The sequence below is a fragment of the Nicotiana sylvestris genome, chromosome 5 (assembly GCF_000393655.2).
Source record: "Nicotiana sylvestris chromosome 5, ASM39365v2, whole genome shotgun sequence".
Classification (NCBI taxonomy): Eukaryota; Viridiplantae; Streptophyta; class Magnoliopsida; order Solanales; family Solanaceae; genus Nicotiana; species Nicotiana sylvestris.
Genome location: NC_091061.1, coordinates 2,332,208 through 2,348,845, shown reverse-complemented (window position 1 = coordinate 2,348,845; position 16,638 = coordinate 2,332,208). Strand labels below are relative to the sequence as shown.

Genomic DNA, 16,638 nt, shown 5'->3' with positions numbered 1-16,638 from the left:
CACACTCATTTTTTTACGTAACAACGATACCAATTTATCGTACTCCATTGTAAGCGGCAATATAACATGACAATGTGGAGATGAACTATACCTCACACAGTTATTCTCCATTACAACCTCACCCCCCAATATAATGAAACCCTTAGTTTTGGCTCTTCAGACATTATAAAAAATGCTTGATAACAAGAAGAAAAGTTTGAACAGAAGTTAGAATATTTTTTGAATGGATTTTCATAAAATCCTAACGCCTTTAAATAAGGCAATGCCTAGCCCGAGGGGCTGAATTTTTTTATGTATAGCGCGGTATTACACTGCGCTATACCCATTTGAATTATTGTTATGTCAATTAACCGCAGGAGACTTATTGGTGGGCCCACAAACAGGTATAGCGCGATGTAATACCGCGCTATATATATTTGAATTACAATTATGTCAGTAAAATGCGGGAGACTAATTGGTGGACCGCGCTATATATAACGCGGTATTATAGCGCACTATATATAACGCGTTATTACACCGCGCTATACTTTAACGGCAGAAATACCATTAAAGTATAGCGTGGTATAATATCATGTTATATATATATATAAAAAAATTATCTTTTTTTAGGCAGTAGAAACGTATTTTGAGTCCAAAAAATTGATATTTAGGTTTCGGGTCCCTTGAGCTACTGCTTATTATTATTCCAATATCATGGTACTGTATAAATAATTGGCTTGATGTTGTCTTTACAAACATATAGAACTGGCTTCCACCATTTTCTAGGATAGCAAAACCATGACAAATTTTATAAAACAGTATTTAATTGAACATTCTGTTAATGAAGCATGATAGGAACACACACAAGCAAAATAGGCAAACATGTTGGTGCCTAGTCAATCTAAAAAGGTGTCTCACTTTTTGACATTATCCTTTAAAATAATCTTTTGGTATGATTTTCAAGGTATAAGTGGTGGAACAAAGCTAGACATTAACCATGTAAAACCAATAAAACAATAGTTTAGCTTCTTACAATTAAGGACAAGGCCAATGACATACCTCAGTACCTACGAGGGTTGCAAATAAAATGATAAGTATTTCTTCGTCCTTAATTAAAGGTCTCAAGTTCGAGCTCCGAGTATGAGTCATTTTTATAGGGAATGTGTGACTTTTCAGTGAAAATCCAATTGTAATCCGCCCAACACAAGCAGAGGTGGACCCATGTGTATGGGTGAGGGGTCATTTGACCCCGTAAACTTCTGAAATCCTGTATATATATAAGTATATACCTTGAAAATAGTTAATTTAAAGCAGTTGGTACTCTGAACACTAAAAGCCTTTATGGGGCACTGATTGAGCAGAATAATGTGCTCCCGTCACGTAAAAATTATGGGTCCGCCTCTAAACACAAGTATCGAACATCGGGTGGAAAAAAAATATACCTCGATGGAAACAAAAATGGACAAGCTCTTGCTTTCTTGTTTCTCTAACATTTTGAGCGATCTGTCGTTCAAATAAATTTCAATAATTACTCAATTTTTTTCTTTATATTCAAAGAGAAAAACTCTTCTTTGGACTCTTTTACTTTCTTCTTTTCATGTTTCTTTTCTTGATATATATTTAGCAGAACTATGGTTTTGTTTCTCTTTGAAAATCTTCATGTCTTTATGACTACTTCTTTTATCTTCTTACTCCTAATTTCTTTTTAAATCATCATTTATAATGCTAGCTCCTTAAAATATTTGTATGTTAATATCAATATCTTTCATACAAATTTGAACCAACAATTTGCATCATTCTTTGCAAATATGTCAATCACCATATCCTCTCTTCTAATGATTTTCCTTCTATTCTTCCATGCATGTAATGCTCGGTCACTTGGACTCCTCAGCAAGGTTTGTTCTACTTTTATTAATTATAATTTCCAAATTTTTTTCTCTGGTCTATATTTTTGGTGGACTTACGTTAATTATATAAACTCAAATGTATTTTAATATTTAAGTTATATTCAATTGATGTGATAAAAATTATTTACACAAGTAAATTGTTTATTAGGTACTAATTACAAGTAAATCATTATGATAAATACTTATTATAGTTAAAATTACCTGGGTGAAATTCAAAAATAGCTAGATTTACAAGTGGTAATTGAAAAATAGCCATAATTTCAAAAGTAATCGAAATTCAGCCACTTTTCATATAAAGATATTCTAGCATAATATACTGGAGTTCCAATATAATATACTAGACTTTCAGCATAATATACTAGAGTTCCAGCATAATATACTAGAAGTTCATACACATGTGCTCCAATCTCCAGTATATTATGCTAAACTTTCTGTGTGTTGGAGTTCCAGCATAATATGCTGGAAGTTCATACATAGGTACACCAATTTCCAGTATATTATGCTGGAATTTTCCGTGTTACAGCAAAATAGTGACTATTTTTCAATAACTTTGCAAACGCTAACTATTTTTCACTTACCAATCTGAAAACTGGCTAGCCCGTGCTATTTTCATAAATTACCTTCATAGTATAAATACTTTTACATTGTTAGTGTATATTTAACGCTTAAGTCCAATTATAGGAGTATATACATATCTTTTTATAAATATAAAGGTGAAGAATAAAATTAAATTTTTGGGATCTTTTTTGCAGGATGAGAAGAATTCGAGTCAAGATAGGGTTTCCATTCCATCGAATGTGGAAGTAAAACCCTCGGAGGAGCCAAATAAGCGTATGAAAAAGGAGGATTTAAAGGTAAAAATTGTACGGGGCGCTCTATTTGGTCGCCCCTCTTTAACCTATACCTATTTTTTTTTTAACTTTTAATTTGTACCCACTTTTTAAACAACTTCAGCCCCCTTTCTCCTCCTCTTCTCCCAGTGATCTCCATATCTCTCCGGAACTTAACATTGATGTAACAATATCTCTCCTTCTATGGCTTCACTCAATTCCTCAGAACCATAGCATAAGGTGACGAGGAGGATGAAGAATAAGCGTTTGTATAAAAACCAAAAGAAAGTTGTTGGTGATGGAGCTTTTGTTCGTTTTAATTACCCATATAGTGCTTCCTTGCATTCCTTTCTTCGATATTGTGTACCTTCATATGTTAGAAAGAGATGTTATTAGCAGAGATTGGGAGAATGTTTTGAAGTTTGGATTTTGCACTGATGGTTAGAGTTTTGACAATTTGTTTTTGAACCAGACGACATGTTATTTAAGTGATTGAAGCAAGCCCAGCCTCGCTTCAGCCCTTTTCTTTAGATAGACCATTAATCTTTTTATTCTGAGATTGCATGTCAGTGTTGTAGAAACTGTCAGATCTGGAAGTCTGGATTATCTACTTGGTTGGACTTTTGGTTTCTGGCAAACATTCTTCAGCTCAGGTTCGCCAGTTACAAAACAAAAACTTCAGCTCGCCAGTTACAAACAAAAACTTCAGCTCTCGCCAGTTACAAAACAAAAACTTCGCCAATTACAAAACAAAAACTTCAGCTCTAGAGCTGAACTTCATGCCCGGCTACTAGAATGCTGAAATTTTGCGTGATTGCCTTTGCTACTTCAGCCCCGTATGCTGAAGTTATGCGAAAAACCGGATACGCTTGCAATTTTTTTTGTTTTGCAAAGCGGTACAAGTTAAAACGTGACACAAAAAGCGAGTATAGATACAAATCCCCCAATTTAAAGCCAGAGTTTAATTTGGACTACTTACCAGCAAGAACTCACCCTCCTGTTCACAATTGAGCGCAGATCATGTCGTACTATTTAAGCTCATCTTTAAGTTGAAATAGACGAGTGTTCTAGGAAAAAAAAATGGGCCATATAAATTAATTTGTGGCTCTTTTTACATTTTGATAATTCAACTTCAACTTATAGCACTACGTCTCGAAGACTACTTTATATCTTATTTTTGGTCTCCCACTAGGTATGTATGGTATTCGTTTTTGAAAATCGACATTATTTTCAAGGCCAACCCCATAACTTTAGTTAAGAATATGTTATTATCAAATTATTTTATATTCAACTTATAATGGAAATTGAGCATGAGTTCTATGAGCTCATCCATTTACGCGTTACCAATTTTATGATACCAATACTATTGCTTTAGGCCCTTAAAAATCTAATAGAGTATATATTTTTGAGCTTCATGAAATGTTTGTATATGAAGTATATATAACACAGGAAAGAACAAAACTAAGGACGATACTTCATGTCGCATTGTGTAACCGTTAATCTCATTTAAAAGCTTAAATTATTAGAGAAATTATAACTCTATTTATTTAATTTTTTGTCTTCAATGATTTGCACTGTTCATTATATTGACATAAGTTGCTAGTAGCAACTTGCTACCTAGGCTGGATTAGGGGTGGCAATTTGAGCACAAACTCATTTAACTCGGCCAAGGTTGGTCCGGTCATTGACCCGCCCATTGTTGAACTCAACCATCTTGACCCAACGCGTCATCCCATCTAAAGTTTGGCTGATTTTTAGCCAAAATTGATCCATTATAACTTTGCTAAAATATCTTTAAAATATATATTTATTTATTTTTTGTTATGTCATATATGACCATAACAAAAGAAAAAAAATCTTACCTGATAATTAAATAATTCATAAGAAAATAACACACATTAATTAAAACTTGATAAGAGTTGGCCGAATTGGGCTATAACCCAAATTTTAGCCCATTTTGACCCAGTCCATTTCAGCTCAAGTGAAATGACCCGCCCATTTTTTGACTCAACCATCGTGACCCGCCCAGTATCAGCTCAACCTGCCCATTTGACACTCCTAGACTGGATATTGAGGTGGTTGTGATCACAAAATTTAAACGAAACAAGAAAATAACATGAATCCATTTCTAGGCTAGATATGTACTCCCTCCGTTCACTTTTACTTGGCATGTATACTAAAAATTGATTTTTATTTTTAGTTATCACTTTATACATATCAAGAGAGACAATTTTTTTTCCTGTTATACCTACAGTATTTATTACTCATTTCAAATCATTTTCTCAAATCCAATAAAATATGCATCAAATAATATGGGTATCATGGTAAATTATATACTTCATTTATTCTTAAGGGGCGTGAAAAATCAAAACGTGCCAGGTAAAAGTGAACGGAGGGAGTATGTTTTTATGATCTTAAAGTTCTTTTAAGGAAACTAGCTAGGAAGTAATATGAGCTTCATTTCTTCATATGTTTAAGTTTATATTTCTTATTATTACAGTATTACTATGTGAGAGTCGATTCTGCTTGTATACTTCATTCACTTTGTATCAGTACTAAATGAAATATTGTGAAATATCAGACTACAGAACGTACAAATTTGTTTATATTTCCTGGAAGCATATTAAGGCAAACATTCTTCTGAAAAGACTGTCTTCTGAGGTTGATAGAGTGATAAATTAATTAAGAAAATCTTCTGAGTTTTAAGCACAAATAATAGACAGAAAGAACCAAACAAGTAGTAGCTTCTTTTTTGCAGTAACTCTTATAATCGAGTTGAAAGCTAGGATAAGTGGCATTATTTAAGGGTTCATATTTGCTTTATTTAATGTTATGGGTGATATTCATAAGTTTATATTGCATGAAATGTTTCATTTCTAGATCTGGCATGAGATGATCAAATTCCAGCCATAGTCCTATATAGATCTCTGCACTGTATATGGTTAAATGAGATGTCATTGCAGAACTTCAAATTTAGGCTCTGAAAGATCGTATAAAGCAAGGAATAACCAAAAATTTCAGCAGAAACTGATTTTCCAAATTGTAGCATTGTCAAATCTCTTCAGTAATATCATACAATTTTGAACCGTAAACAGCAACATGTTTCTCTGCATACCAGTCTACACTTCAAAAGAGCTTGAATGTGGCCAGTCAAAAAGAAGTCGCCGCATGCAGGTGTGTACCTAACTACCTGATCAAGTTGAAACTCAGTGGGGCCTCAAAAGTAGAATCACACGGTGATGACCAACTCGCGTTTCACTTATACGACCAAGGTGTCGGAGGACCTGCCAGTGACAACTTACATTAGTGTAAGCATAAATATGGTCGAGTCATTAGTTTGTGAGCCCAAGCATGTATAATTGGTGGTGCTGTACAAAGTGCTTTGAACAGGAGAATAGTGATGTTGATAGCATGCATATTTGAGCTGCTTGTATTAAATTTTGAGAGAGGGGGGGGTTTACGATTGGTGGTCAAACCAAGTATATCGGATAGGTTTCAATGTGAAGCTGCTGTAGTTCTGGGGCACGAAAAGCATTGTCAAGCGAATGAATCAAGCCAACATAAATCCACTAAAACTAATTACAAAATCCACTAAACTGATGGTCAAACAAAATCTAATGCTTAGATTATTTGTTGAAGCATGAATCAGAAAGGAGTCACAATCCTACATCAATTTTGTCAAATGTGACGTAGCAAAAGAACAATTGAATAGAAAAAAGTTTGAAGAGATTGATTTCTTAAACAATATTTTCACGCTGAAAAGAATAGCGAACTGAATAAAAACTTAAAAGCTAACCTTCCTTTTAGAAAATTGAGAAGGAATAATGATTCGAGTCAAAATGCAAATACACTTGGTGTAGAACAACTCACAGTTAGTATTGCTCTCCCAGTATGGTCATGCTTCAGTGAAGGTCCTTTGATGTCACTTTCAAGAAAGAAATGCTTTCCTTTAACTGCTTCTGTTGCTGCAATTTCTTTTAGTTCCTGCAAAAGGTGAGTAGCTTTATGTTGTTCAAGCACGTCAAATTTAATCAACAAATGATCCACTTCCTGACAGCAACAAATCACAAGGAACATAACATACTATAAGCCAGACTGGTTATATATAGTCCATATATAGCTAATATCTTAATTAGATCGCGTAAAGGAATTAAGGCTGAAGGGGGTCCTTTTAGACATTATGTCTTGCAGACACATGCATCAAGCAAAAAGAGCATAGATAGGAATATTTGATGGTCGCAAGGATAAGATCGAGTCTTAGACACCTCATCCCTACAATACTTGCGTCTCAAGACTCTACTAATCCAAAGGGTGCCACATACATTCTTTATCATAGCTATTTGCAAGTAATTCCATTCATGGGGTGCCACACAAGTTTTATCACCAACTCCATCCCTCAGCTGCCTCAGGATTCCAAAGGTGCCCTAGCAAAGAAAATTCACACTTCTGTAGGAGTTTCGGTCTTCTCCAAAGTGATTCCTTCTATAATATATAGACCACAAGAATGAGAACCCTATCCAGATCAGAACACTCAAACCGCCGCTGTCTGGTAGGTAAGACCAGCCACAACATTCTGCAAATAATATGGACAAATTTGGCTAGTGTAGATATCCCAAAGAAGAAGGGTCCATCTCTCAATATGTGATCATGTGAACATTACATAGAATAAATCATATTTCTGGTTGAAAATAGAACTGCAGCGAACACTGGTGAGGCTTAATTCTGCAGATTTAACTTACAAGGGCGAAGTTCCAATTCCTGTTGAATATGTGGTGTCCCAAATTTAGTTATAAGAATGTTATTAAATAGGGAAGATTCAGTTTACTAACCATGGCTCTCTCCACAAGATTTTCTGTGAGCTTCAGAAGGAAAAATAAAGGAGTCAGCACTTGAGTAATATCAAGTTTCGAGTGAAATTATGTAATCAAATTGACAAAAGAGCAACCTTTCTATGAGGGGCCTTGAGAAGCTGAGCAGTTGCTTCAGCGTAAGTAGCCATGTCATCTATTGCTGCATTGACTTTTTCCAAAGTGAGTCGTTGTTTCATATACCTGCAATTTGCATTCCTTATTGTCAGAAAATATATACGAGATAGTGTTTATGATGCATAAGCAGTAAAAGAAATCAGCATATACTCCCTCCCTCCCTCGGCATTCGGGCAGGAGGGTAGAGGGTTGGGGTTACATTTCTGTATAAGGTACACAAGAATTGTTGCCTTAGAGAAGTTAGGAAACATCCATCTGTTTTATGCAGAAGACACATATATTCAGTGAAGCGGATCCCTCTTCAAGTTTATCTAAGCTTGATATTGCTCATCTTTGAAGCTAAATCAGGCTTACACATTAGCATGGGCAAAAATACTATTTTCCCTGTCAATACTGTACAAAACTTGCAGGATTTATCAGAAATTTTGGGCTGCAAGTCTGGTACTCTGCCCACCGCATATCTAGGCCTACCATTGCGTGCGAAATTCAGATAAACACAAGCATAGCAAGGTGTTATGCAGAAAGTAGAGAAAAGATTGCCTACTTGGCAAAGGCAATATCTGTCAATGGGGGGTAGATTGATATCATTGAACAATGTGTTGGACTGCATTCCAATTTCCAACATATTTCAGTCCCTATCCCCAATAAAACTTCAAAGCAAATTGATAAAATTAGAAGGAATTTCTTCCTGGAAGGCAGTGGCACTCAACACAAGTATCATTTGGTCAGATAGCACAAAGTAATCAGACCTATACAGCTTAAGGACCTAGGAGTGAGGAATCTGGCAATCTATAATAATTGTTTGCTCATGAAATGGCACTGGAGTTATTGCAATGAAGAAGATTCTTTCTGGAGAAAGCTTATCAAAACTAGGCATGGGGAGCAAGATTACTGGCACAACAAAGTATCGCATCTCATCGTGTTGGCCCCTGGAAACACATAAACAGACATTGGGAAGACTTCTCCAGGTACACATATTTTAGAGCTGGCAAATGGAGAACTTATTAAATTTTGGAAAGATAGATGGCTGGCAATAGTACATAACAGGAAGAATTTCCGAGACTATACCGGTTAAGTGTACTGCCCCAAGCAACAATTAGCCAATGCAGGGAAGAGAATTTTTGGAAACTGACATTCAGAAGGAATTCCCAAGACTGGGAGGTGGATGATCTGCTATGTTGCTGGGACTCACCAAAAATGTTGTCTCACCAGTGTCGGATCTCCAAAATGCACTACTTTTGAAGGATCCGACACGCACTGAGTTTCATTTTTGAAAAGACCGAGAAGCATAGATGATCTGGGAGTGCTACTGGAAAGATTACAGGAGTTCTCACTAGATGACTCAACCAGGACATTGCATATTCTGCAAATCATGCTACTTGAAGTATGCTCCAACAGCAATATTGTTGATATTTGGCCTTGGAAATTTGTGTGGAAAGTTAAACTTCCCTCAAAGATTGCCTGTTTCAGCTGATTAGCAATCGGGGAAGCTTGCCTAGCACATGAAAACATTTCAAACGGGGGTATAATAGTATGCAGCAGGTGCAACATGTGTCTACAAGAATCAGAAAACATCAGTCACTTATTCCTTCACAGTCAAGTTGCCAGAGACATGCGGACTAATTTTTTTAATTTTGGGAGTATTAGCTGGGTAATGCCTTACAGCATTAAAGATGCATATGTTAGCGAGGGGCTTTGGAGTGCTGGAAAGGCTATAAAACAGGTATGGAAAATGATACTGGCCTACATCTTTTGGGGTATTTGGAAAGAAAGAAACCTCAGATGTTTTGAGGGTGTGGTTTCTCCTATAAACACACTTAAGGTTAGATGTCTAACGAATCTTTTTTGGAGTAAACTCGAAAAAGTAAACAGCTTAGATAAATTCATGGATTTTGTTAGCTCCTTGACTTACTAGTATCCACTGGTAAACAGAAGCTAAGTTTTTTTTTTTTTCTCAGCTGCTGTAATCTTTGGCATCCGCTGATGCATTTTAATGAAATTCTCTCTACTTGATTTAAACCAAAAAAAAAAGTTATAAAGCACTTACGGTGGTACTGAATTCAGTTCATCAGCATTAACGTAGAACAGTGGCGGGGAGGCACGGCCTTTTTTCTCCTGAAATCAACAAAATATAGGGTGAGATCGTTGCATGTCTATTTTGGTACTGGAAATCCATTTGAAGCTGTCCAAAACAGTGAATAACTGAATCATACAGTAAATGTCTTTCATACTAGATGAAGAATGATAAATTGCATTCTTTGATCACTATTATCTCATCTTAGAATCAGGGTGCATAATCTGTGTCACTCTTGGGAGTCCTTTTCTTTTTTGCGCACAGACCACGTTGGGAGGTCCTACTCACGCAATGAATTCATTGAATGAGTAGAACACATTCCCGATTCTAGAATGATTTGATTTTCCATTATTCTGGGCCAATTAAGAAAAAAAGTGAATCTCACCCTTTATGCAATCAGACACTACACTTGGGCCTCCCTGTTACTTAACCAGATTAATATGATGGACACGGTCGGCAGTCCACTTATCAAGCTAAAGAGGAAACATAATAAGTAACTTGTATTTTTCGAACAGAAGCAATCATGCAGATATAGAGGGTTAGAGAATTTAAGAGAGCTCATTACCTTGGGTGCAGGTTCCTCAAGTTGCATAGACACAAAACCAAGATCCTCACCGCTGGGCTCTGGACGTACACTATACGAAACACATCCATAGTCAGAACAAATGAATCTTCTTGAGGAGTATGGAGTAAGGACCGCATGTTAGCAAAGATATTTCATTACATAGTACATAATGTTACCATTTAGTAGCATCCTCGGTTATTTTGGTCACTCTATGAGGAACATATGATGGAACAACAGCAGACAACTTTTGCAATTTCTTTTGCTGCCGCAGCGATGCCTCTATCAGCTTCTGCAGCCAGAAGCAGCAGCCCAAAAAACGACGAGTTATTGCATCTACAACTGTTGTTTACAACTTAAATATGATGTATAACAATACCACGCCTTTGGTTTCCAAAAACAAGGTGGACCAAAAACACAGAGGACTGTGTATCCTATAACAAATGCATTAGCTCGATAGTATGGTTCAGGAAAACACCGATCAAAAAGTCCAAATTTTCATAAAATGCACTAACTAGATTGTAGACAGAGTCATAACTTGGACAGTAACAAATTTCAGACTTTTTAGAAAGAACAGTAATGGGAATCAATTAACATTTCCTACATAGAAACAGAAAGCATCCAAGGTCTTGAATTCCATGGATTTGGAAATGGATGATTGCCTAAGATAATCCTTGCTTAAATAGAATTGGCGATATAGACATATGTTTAGAGAGAGAGAGAGAGAGAGAGACAGATACCTTGGCTTTGGGGATGGCTTCAGTTTCTTCACGCATCCGGATTTTTATTTTGTGGAGCTGTAGCTCCAAGGCCGTCAGTACAGAGTCAACAGCTGACAAATCTGAAATGCTGCTCGCTGGATACACTGTTCAGATTGCACAAAAATTGAGATCAGGAATAATAAGTAACTTCGACAAGCTTAAGTGGAGCAGATAAATTACTGTTCCGAGCTACAACAAGCTGTTGAATCTCCGCTATGCGAGCGTTGAATGATGATACTAAAGAATCGAGTGAAGACCCAGCTTCCGCGACGTCCATTTTACCCCCTTTCTCACTGTCTCTCTCCCTCTCCCTGACAAAACAACACTTAGGAAAGAAGAAGTAAAAAAGAAAAATAAAGCTCCTTAGAAACAATCATATTCCCAGTTACTGCAGTACATAACTTCATCCATGACCAACATTATATAGCAAGTACTTTCACATAGTGTTATATGGATACTAATAGTCATTACAACAGATGTTACCATCTAAAAGCAAGAAAAACCTCAAAACTAGGGAATGCAGAAAACAGTAGAAGTGATATTAAACTACTTGTTTGTCAAATACAGCCAAAGACATGAGAAATAACTACTTTGGTCTTAATACGGCAATAATAAACATTTTAGTTTAGTGGAACTGCAGAAGTAAAAAGATGAAGGTTAAGAAAAAAGAAAAAGAGAAACTCTTCGCAGATGCGTAAGTGCAGCTAGAATTTTTTTCATTTCACAACTTCAAACCATCAAAGATTCAGAGTGTTACACCAAAAACCCTTACGAAAATTATGTTCAGTTGTTACAATAGAAACATCAAACACAAAACATATACAGAGTATGTCTCTGGTGACGGAATTGAACCATACTAGTAATGAAATTGCTATAATTCAAGCAGAAAAAATTCCCTTAATTATAGAAAACAATGGTTGAAATTACGTTGGACAGAAACTATAAACTGTAGAAGTGCAGTTAACCCTCTTGTTTGTCAAAACCAATACAGCCAAAGACATGAGAAATAACTAACTTCTGACGTAATACCACAGTAATTTAAACTCTTCCACATCCACGGTGATATATATCCTTTCAGGAAAATGATGCGAGAAACCAATGAAGAAATAAAGAGATCTTCTACATACTAAAAATCCCAGTTTTTGCAACAGTTGCAATCTTTCTATGCAAGGAGAACAAAGGACAAAGAAGTTTGGATCAGGAAAAGTATTCTTAGGTAGTTCTTTCGCTGAGCACAACCGAATGAAGAGGATATTGTATCATTTCAAATTCCTATTCTTATTGAAGAGAAGGAACGAGAAAAACCGAAAATTTCCTACTCAAACAAGATGTCATATAGTTTATAACTCTTTTTTATATAGTAATTAGTAACTCAACCTATTGCTCTGCATTCCTCCATCAGTTTTGCAAAAGATAAAAATAAAAGGATCGAACTACCTAGTCATGATTCAAGGTGAATCATAAAAGACCAAAATCTATAGTATCTTATGGACCTAACATAGGTTCACATACCTCACCACACAAGATTTAAAGATCCAAACCTTCTTTGACGGAAAGGGACGCGGCCAAAACATATAAAGATCGGCATAGTCGCTCATAGGGACATATCTATCCGGATAGAGGATAGTCTAGGCCAACTTGTAGATAGATCTATCATTATACTCCTATAGATAAGTATCTTCATGGATACAGATAAAGATAGGGATCTATCTAGATCTTGATTCACTTTTTCGACAAGTTTTAAATCTTAAAGCAGGCAAGGAAACATCATTTTTCAATTATCACTTGTCGGGTTGAAGCATAGATGAGAGCGCCAAGGAAAGAGGGAAGCCCGTCATGGAGCAGTCAACCGGGAGTATAAGAATGGTGACATGAGAGAAGGGGCCTTTATCAGGAAAGATGGCCCACTATTTCGTTCTTTCTTTTTTATTTCAACTTTCTTTTACACATGACGGTGCTCTTTCACTTAGAGTTCCTTCCTTCGTAGTCAAATCTGATGATACACTTTGGCAATGTTTTCTACCAAATAAAAGGCCTACTAGGTGATCGAAATCGCTTAAGTTAGTGAGGACTCACTTATTCAAATACTTATCTATTTAAGACTTCGTTAATTAACATATAACTTTAGTGGAACTTAAAATACGAAGAGAAGAAAAAGAACAGGAGAAAAAACCTTCACAAAAGATTTAGTGCAGCTAGGGTTTTTTATTTCAACTATGTTGCGCGGACACTTCAAACTGTTGTCGCACCCATGTGGGATCCTCCAAAAATGCACTACTTTTGGAGGATCCGCACACACAGTAACATTTTTGGAGAGTCCCAGCAACATAGCATTTCACAACTTCAAACCATAAAGATTAAGAATACAACAACAACATACCCAGTAAAATCCCACTAGTGGGGCCTGGAGAGAGTAGAGTGTACGTAGATCTTACCCCAAACCAGAGGCGGACCCAGGATTTGAGTACAACGGGGGCACCACTGTATGCTATTTACAACAACATACCCAGTAAAATCCCACTAGTGGGGTCTGGGGAGAGTAGAGTGTACGCAGACCTTACCTCAAACCAGAGGCAGACCCAGGATTTGAGTACAACGGGGGAACCACTGTATGCTAATTACTAACGATAAAATTCGACGTGAAACTCTTTTAAAACTTAATGATTATGATGACTTATCATCCAAATATAAACAAATTAAAATTCTAAAGGAAAAAAAAAGCACCTAACAGAGAGATTTCTTCGCAAAATGGGTGCTATAAAAAGGGAAGGTATTTGATTAAGCATGTCTCACACTTTAAAATTTCTAGTTTTAATTAAAGAAGGGGTTAGTGATCAAAAAGACGTTCAAACTTTAAATTATCAAAAACTTACTAAAGAAATCAATATTAAGGGCATGTTAATAATCAATTTGAGGCTTTTAATTTTAAGGGAGGAATTTGAGAAAGAAAAATTAATTAAGTAGACTATTATGTGTTAGTGCTAAACTATAATTGAATTCCAAAAAAATATAAAAGTAAAAAATAAAGTAATTTGCTAAGTATAAATTACCTTGTATTCAAAGAATTAAAATATAAAATAGAAGAAAAGGTAAGAACTAAAATAGAGAGGAGGAGAAAAGCGGAGGCTGGTTTCGATCACACGTCCATCAAGCTAAGCAGGGAACTTTAGCGTGCAACACCACTTCTCCCGTACAGCATTTTGTATTTGGGGGCGCAAGCAAAATATTTGAGGGGTCCCATATATATGTATAGATATATATCACATATATATATACGAGATTTTTGCCGAGGCTAGAGAGGTCCCATGACCCCTTAACCTACAAGGTGGGTCCGCCTCTGCCCCAAACCCCATAAAGATTAAGAATGTTACACCAAAAACATGTATGAAAATTAGGTTCGGTTACAACAACTACGCCTAGTCCCAAATAAGTTGGGGTGACTATATGATCCTCACTTCTCCATTTAAGCTCTAACTAATGTCATCATCATACTAAATAAAATAAAAGTAAAAAAATATGTTAATATTAAATAATAGTAGTAATAATAACAATAATAATTTTGGAAGTTCACTGACAACACTAAAACTTATTCATCACTTATATGAATCCTTTTCTTCCATTGTGCCCTGTCGTTTGCTAGTCTATATTGATTCCAGAAGCGTGTAGGGTTTTTTTAAACAACTTCATTCCCTGTGACGATAAAAGCATTAAACAGACAATTTTGGACGAGTTTGCCCTGCACAACTACAAGCTACAGAGCAGGTTTCTAGTCAAGGATTTCAAATCATACTAGTAGCTATATAGCTATGATTCGAGCATAAAATATAGAAAACAATGGCCGCAATTTCGTCGGAGATAAAATACAAATTACTACACTTAACTGAAAAATTTGACAATGTACAAAATTATGGGGGAAAAAAGGGAGAACGAGATTGTCAAATAAAGTTGAAAAAAAATAAACCTAAAATTAAAAACGTACCGGAGAAAATCGATAAATCTTTTCGTTTCAAGCAGCAATTTGAACTGATGCCGTGGCGAGGGTTAAGCAGAATGGGAACGGCGCGCTTTTTTGGTTTTCCAAAAATTTATTTAAAAAAAATGGAAGGATGGAAGAAAGAATGATCGAAATGGTCCTTAATGTATAGGACTGGACTATTTGGTCCTTGATATATACCTCTTAACAGAAATAGTCCTTACTATTTGCAATAAATGGTCATTTTGATCCTAAAACCTAAAACTTACTATTACCCTAAAAATTAAGTTAAACTTAAAGAGAGACATATCAATACTTTTCTCATCTAAAAATTTAAGGAGTCAGGGATTACCACTTAATTATATTTTCGGCACGCCACCTCACGTGGGAGCCCTATTTTTTTCATGGACCAAGCACATGAATTTTATTTTTGGTAATGTTAACGGTGAGATACAAATCTAACATCTATGCTCTTATACCATATTTAAATGTACAGTCATCTCATCTAAAACTTAAATTGTTAAAGTAAGTACATTTTTATTTCCATGATAAACTCGTTTAATACTGTTTTCCATGTCATAAGCACAATAATTAGTCAAAGATTTAATTCTCCCTTTGAGTAAGTGTTTTTTAGTTAGAGATATTTGTTAGGTGTTTATCTTGATTTTCTTATCATATTTAGTTTTTCTATCTCTTGAACAAAAAGGACAATATAATTACTTTAATTGGGTTTTCCTTCTTGTAGAAGGAAATTATAATTCCCCTATATTTGGCTAGTCATTTTTCTGGTGTGGAAGATCAGACTATGCTGCAACCACAGAGCATACTTAGACAGTACCTTGGCTCTGATACCAATTGTTGCGGAAGCCAAATGTATATAGTGTGAATAAGTCACAACTACTATACCAAAAATTATGACAGCCACCAAATAATAAATAAGACAATAAAGCAACAATAAAGGGAACACCAGAATTTACGAGGTTCGGCTAATTTTGCTTACTCCTCGGACACAACCAATATTTTATTTCACTCCAAAAATACAAGTGAAATAATACTAAAGAGAGAAGATACAAATGCCTTAAACAGATGAGAAGGCAAATGAGAGGTGTATTTAAATCCTAAACATTAAGCCTTCTTTTATAGGGGGAAAATCCCCCCAACTCTTCTTTTCCCACCGATGTGGGACAAAATTTCTGCCAAACTTAACAAGAGTCGTGTTTAGGGGAAAAACTTTACGGGACAGTGTTGGTGTGTCACTTGTGTTTGCCTCTTCGTGAGGTTGTTCTCAATATTTTATACTTTCTTTTTATATAGTGGATTGCTCATCTCCGCCATGGACGTAAGTCAGTTGACCAAACCACGTTATATATTTGTGTCTCTTTTGGTAGATTTCTCTTTGTTGTATGATTTATCGTCGTTCAAGTTTTATTTTGCTAGCTTCCGTATGACACCTAATTTTTTCGGTCCTAACAATATTGCCATATTGGTGATAAATATACTATGGGTCCAATGGATATTAAATTAATAAATGAGAGTTGTGAACAAATCATTAACCGGATAATTGATT

At 35.7% G+C, this 16,638-nt stretch overlaps 1 protein-coding gene across 2 annotated transcripts; it reads right to left on the bottom strand.

Moving 5' to 3' along the window:
• Positions 1-5,655: 5,655 nt before the first annotated feature.
• On the bottom strand, positions 5,656-15,162 carry LOC104236834 (SKA complex subunit 1 homolog). 2 transcript variants are annotated; one of them, XM_009790848.2, is made up of 10 exons: positions 15,078-15,162; positions 11,279-11,409; positions 11,078-11,202; positions 10,517-10,629; positions 10,341-10,410; positions 9,749-9,816; positions 7,662-7,767; positions 7,546-7,575; positions 6,587-6,700; positions 5,656-6,000 (listed from the first exon to the last, which is right to left on the bottom strand). In XM_009790848.2, the coding sequence occupies exons 2-10, from the start codon at positions 11,373-11,375 to the stop codon at positions 5,923-5,925; spliced, it is 801 nt and encodes a 266-aa protein (XP_009789150.1). In that variant the 5' UTR covers positions 11,376-11,409; positions 15,078-15,162; the 3' UTR covers positions 5,656-5,922. The 2 variants fall into 2 exon arrangements, with proteins under 2 accessions (XP_009789150.1, XP_009789149.1); XM_009790847.2 differs by having other exon boundaries at positions 11,279-11,423; positions 15,078-15,161.
• Positions 15,163-16,638: the final 1,476 nt, after the last annotated feature.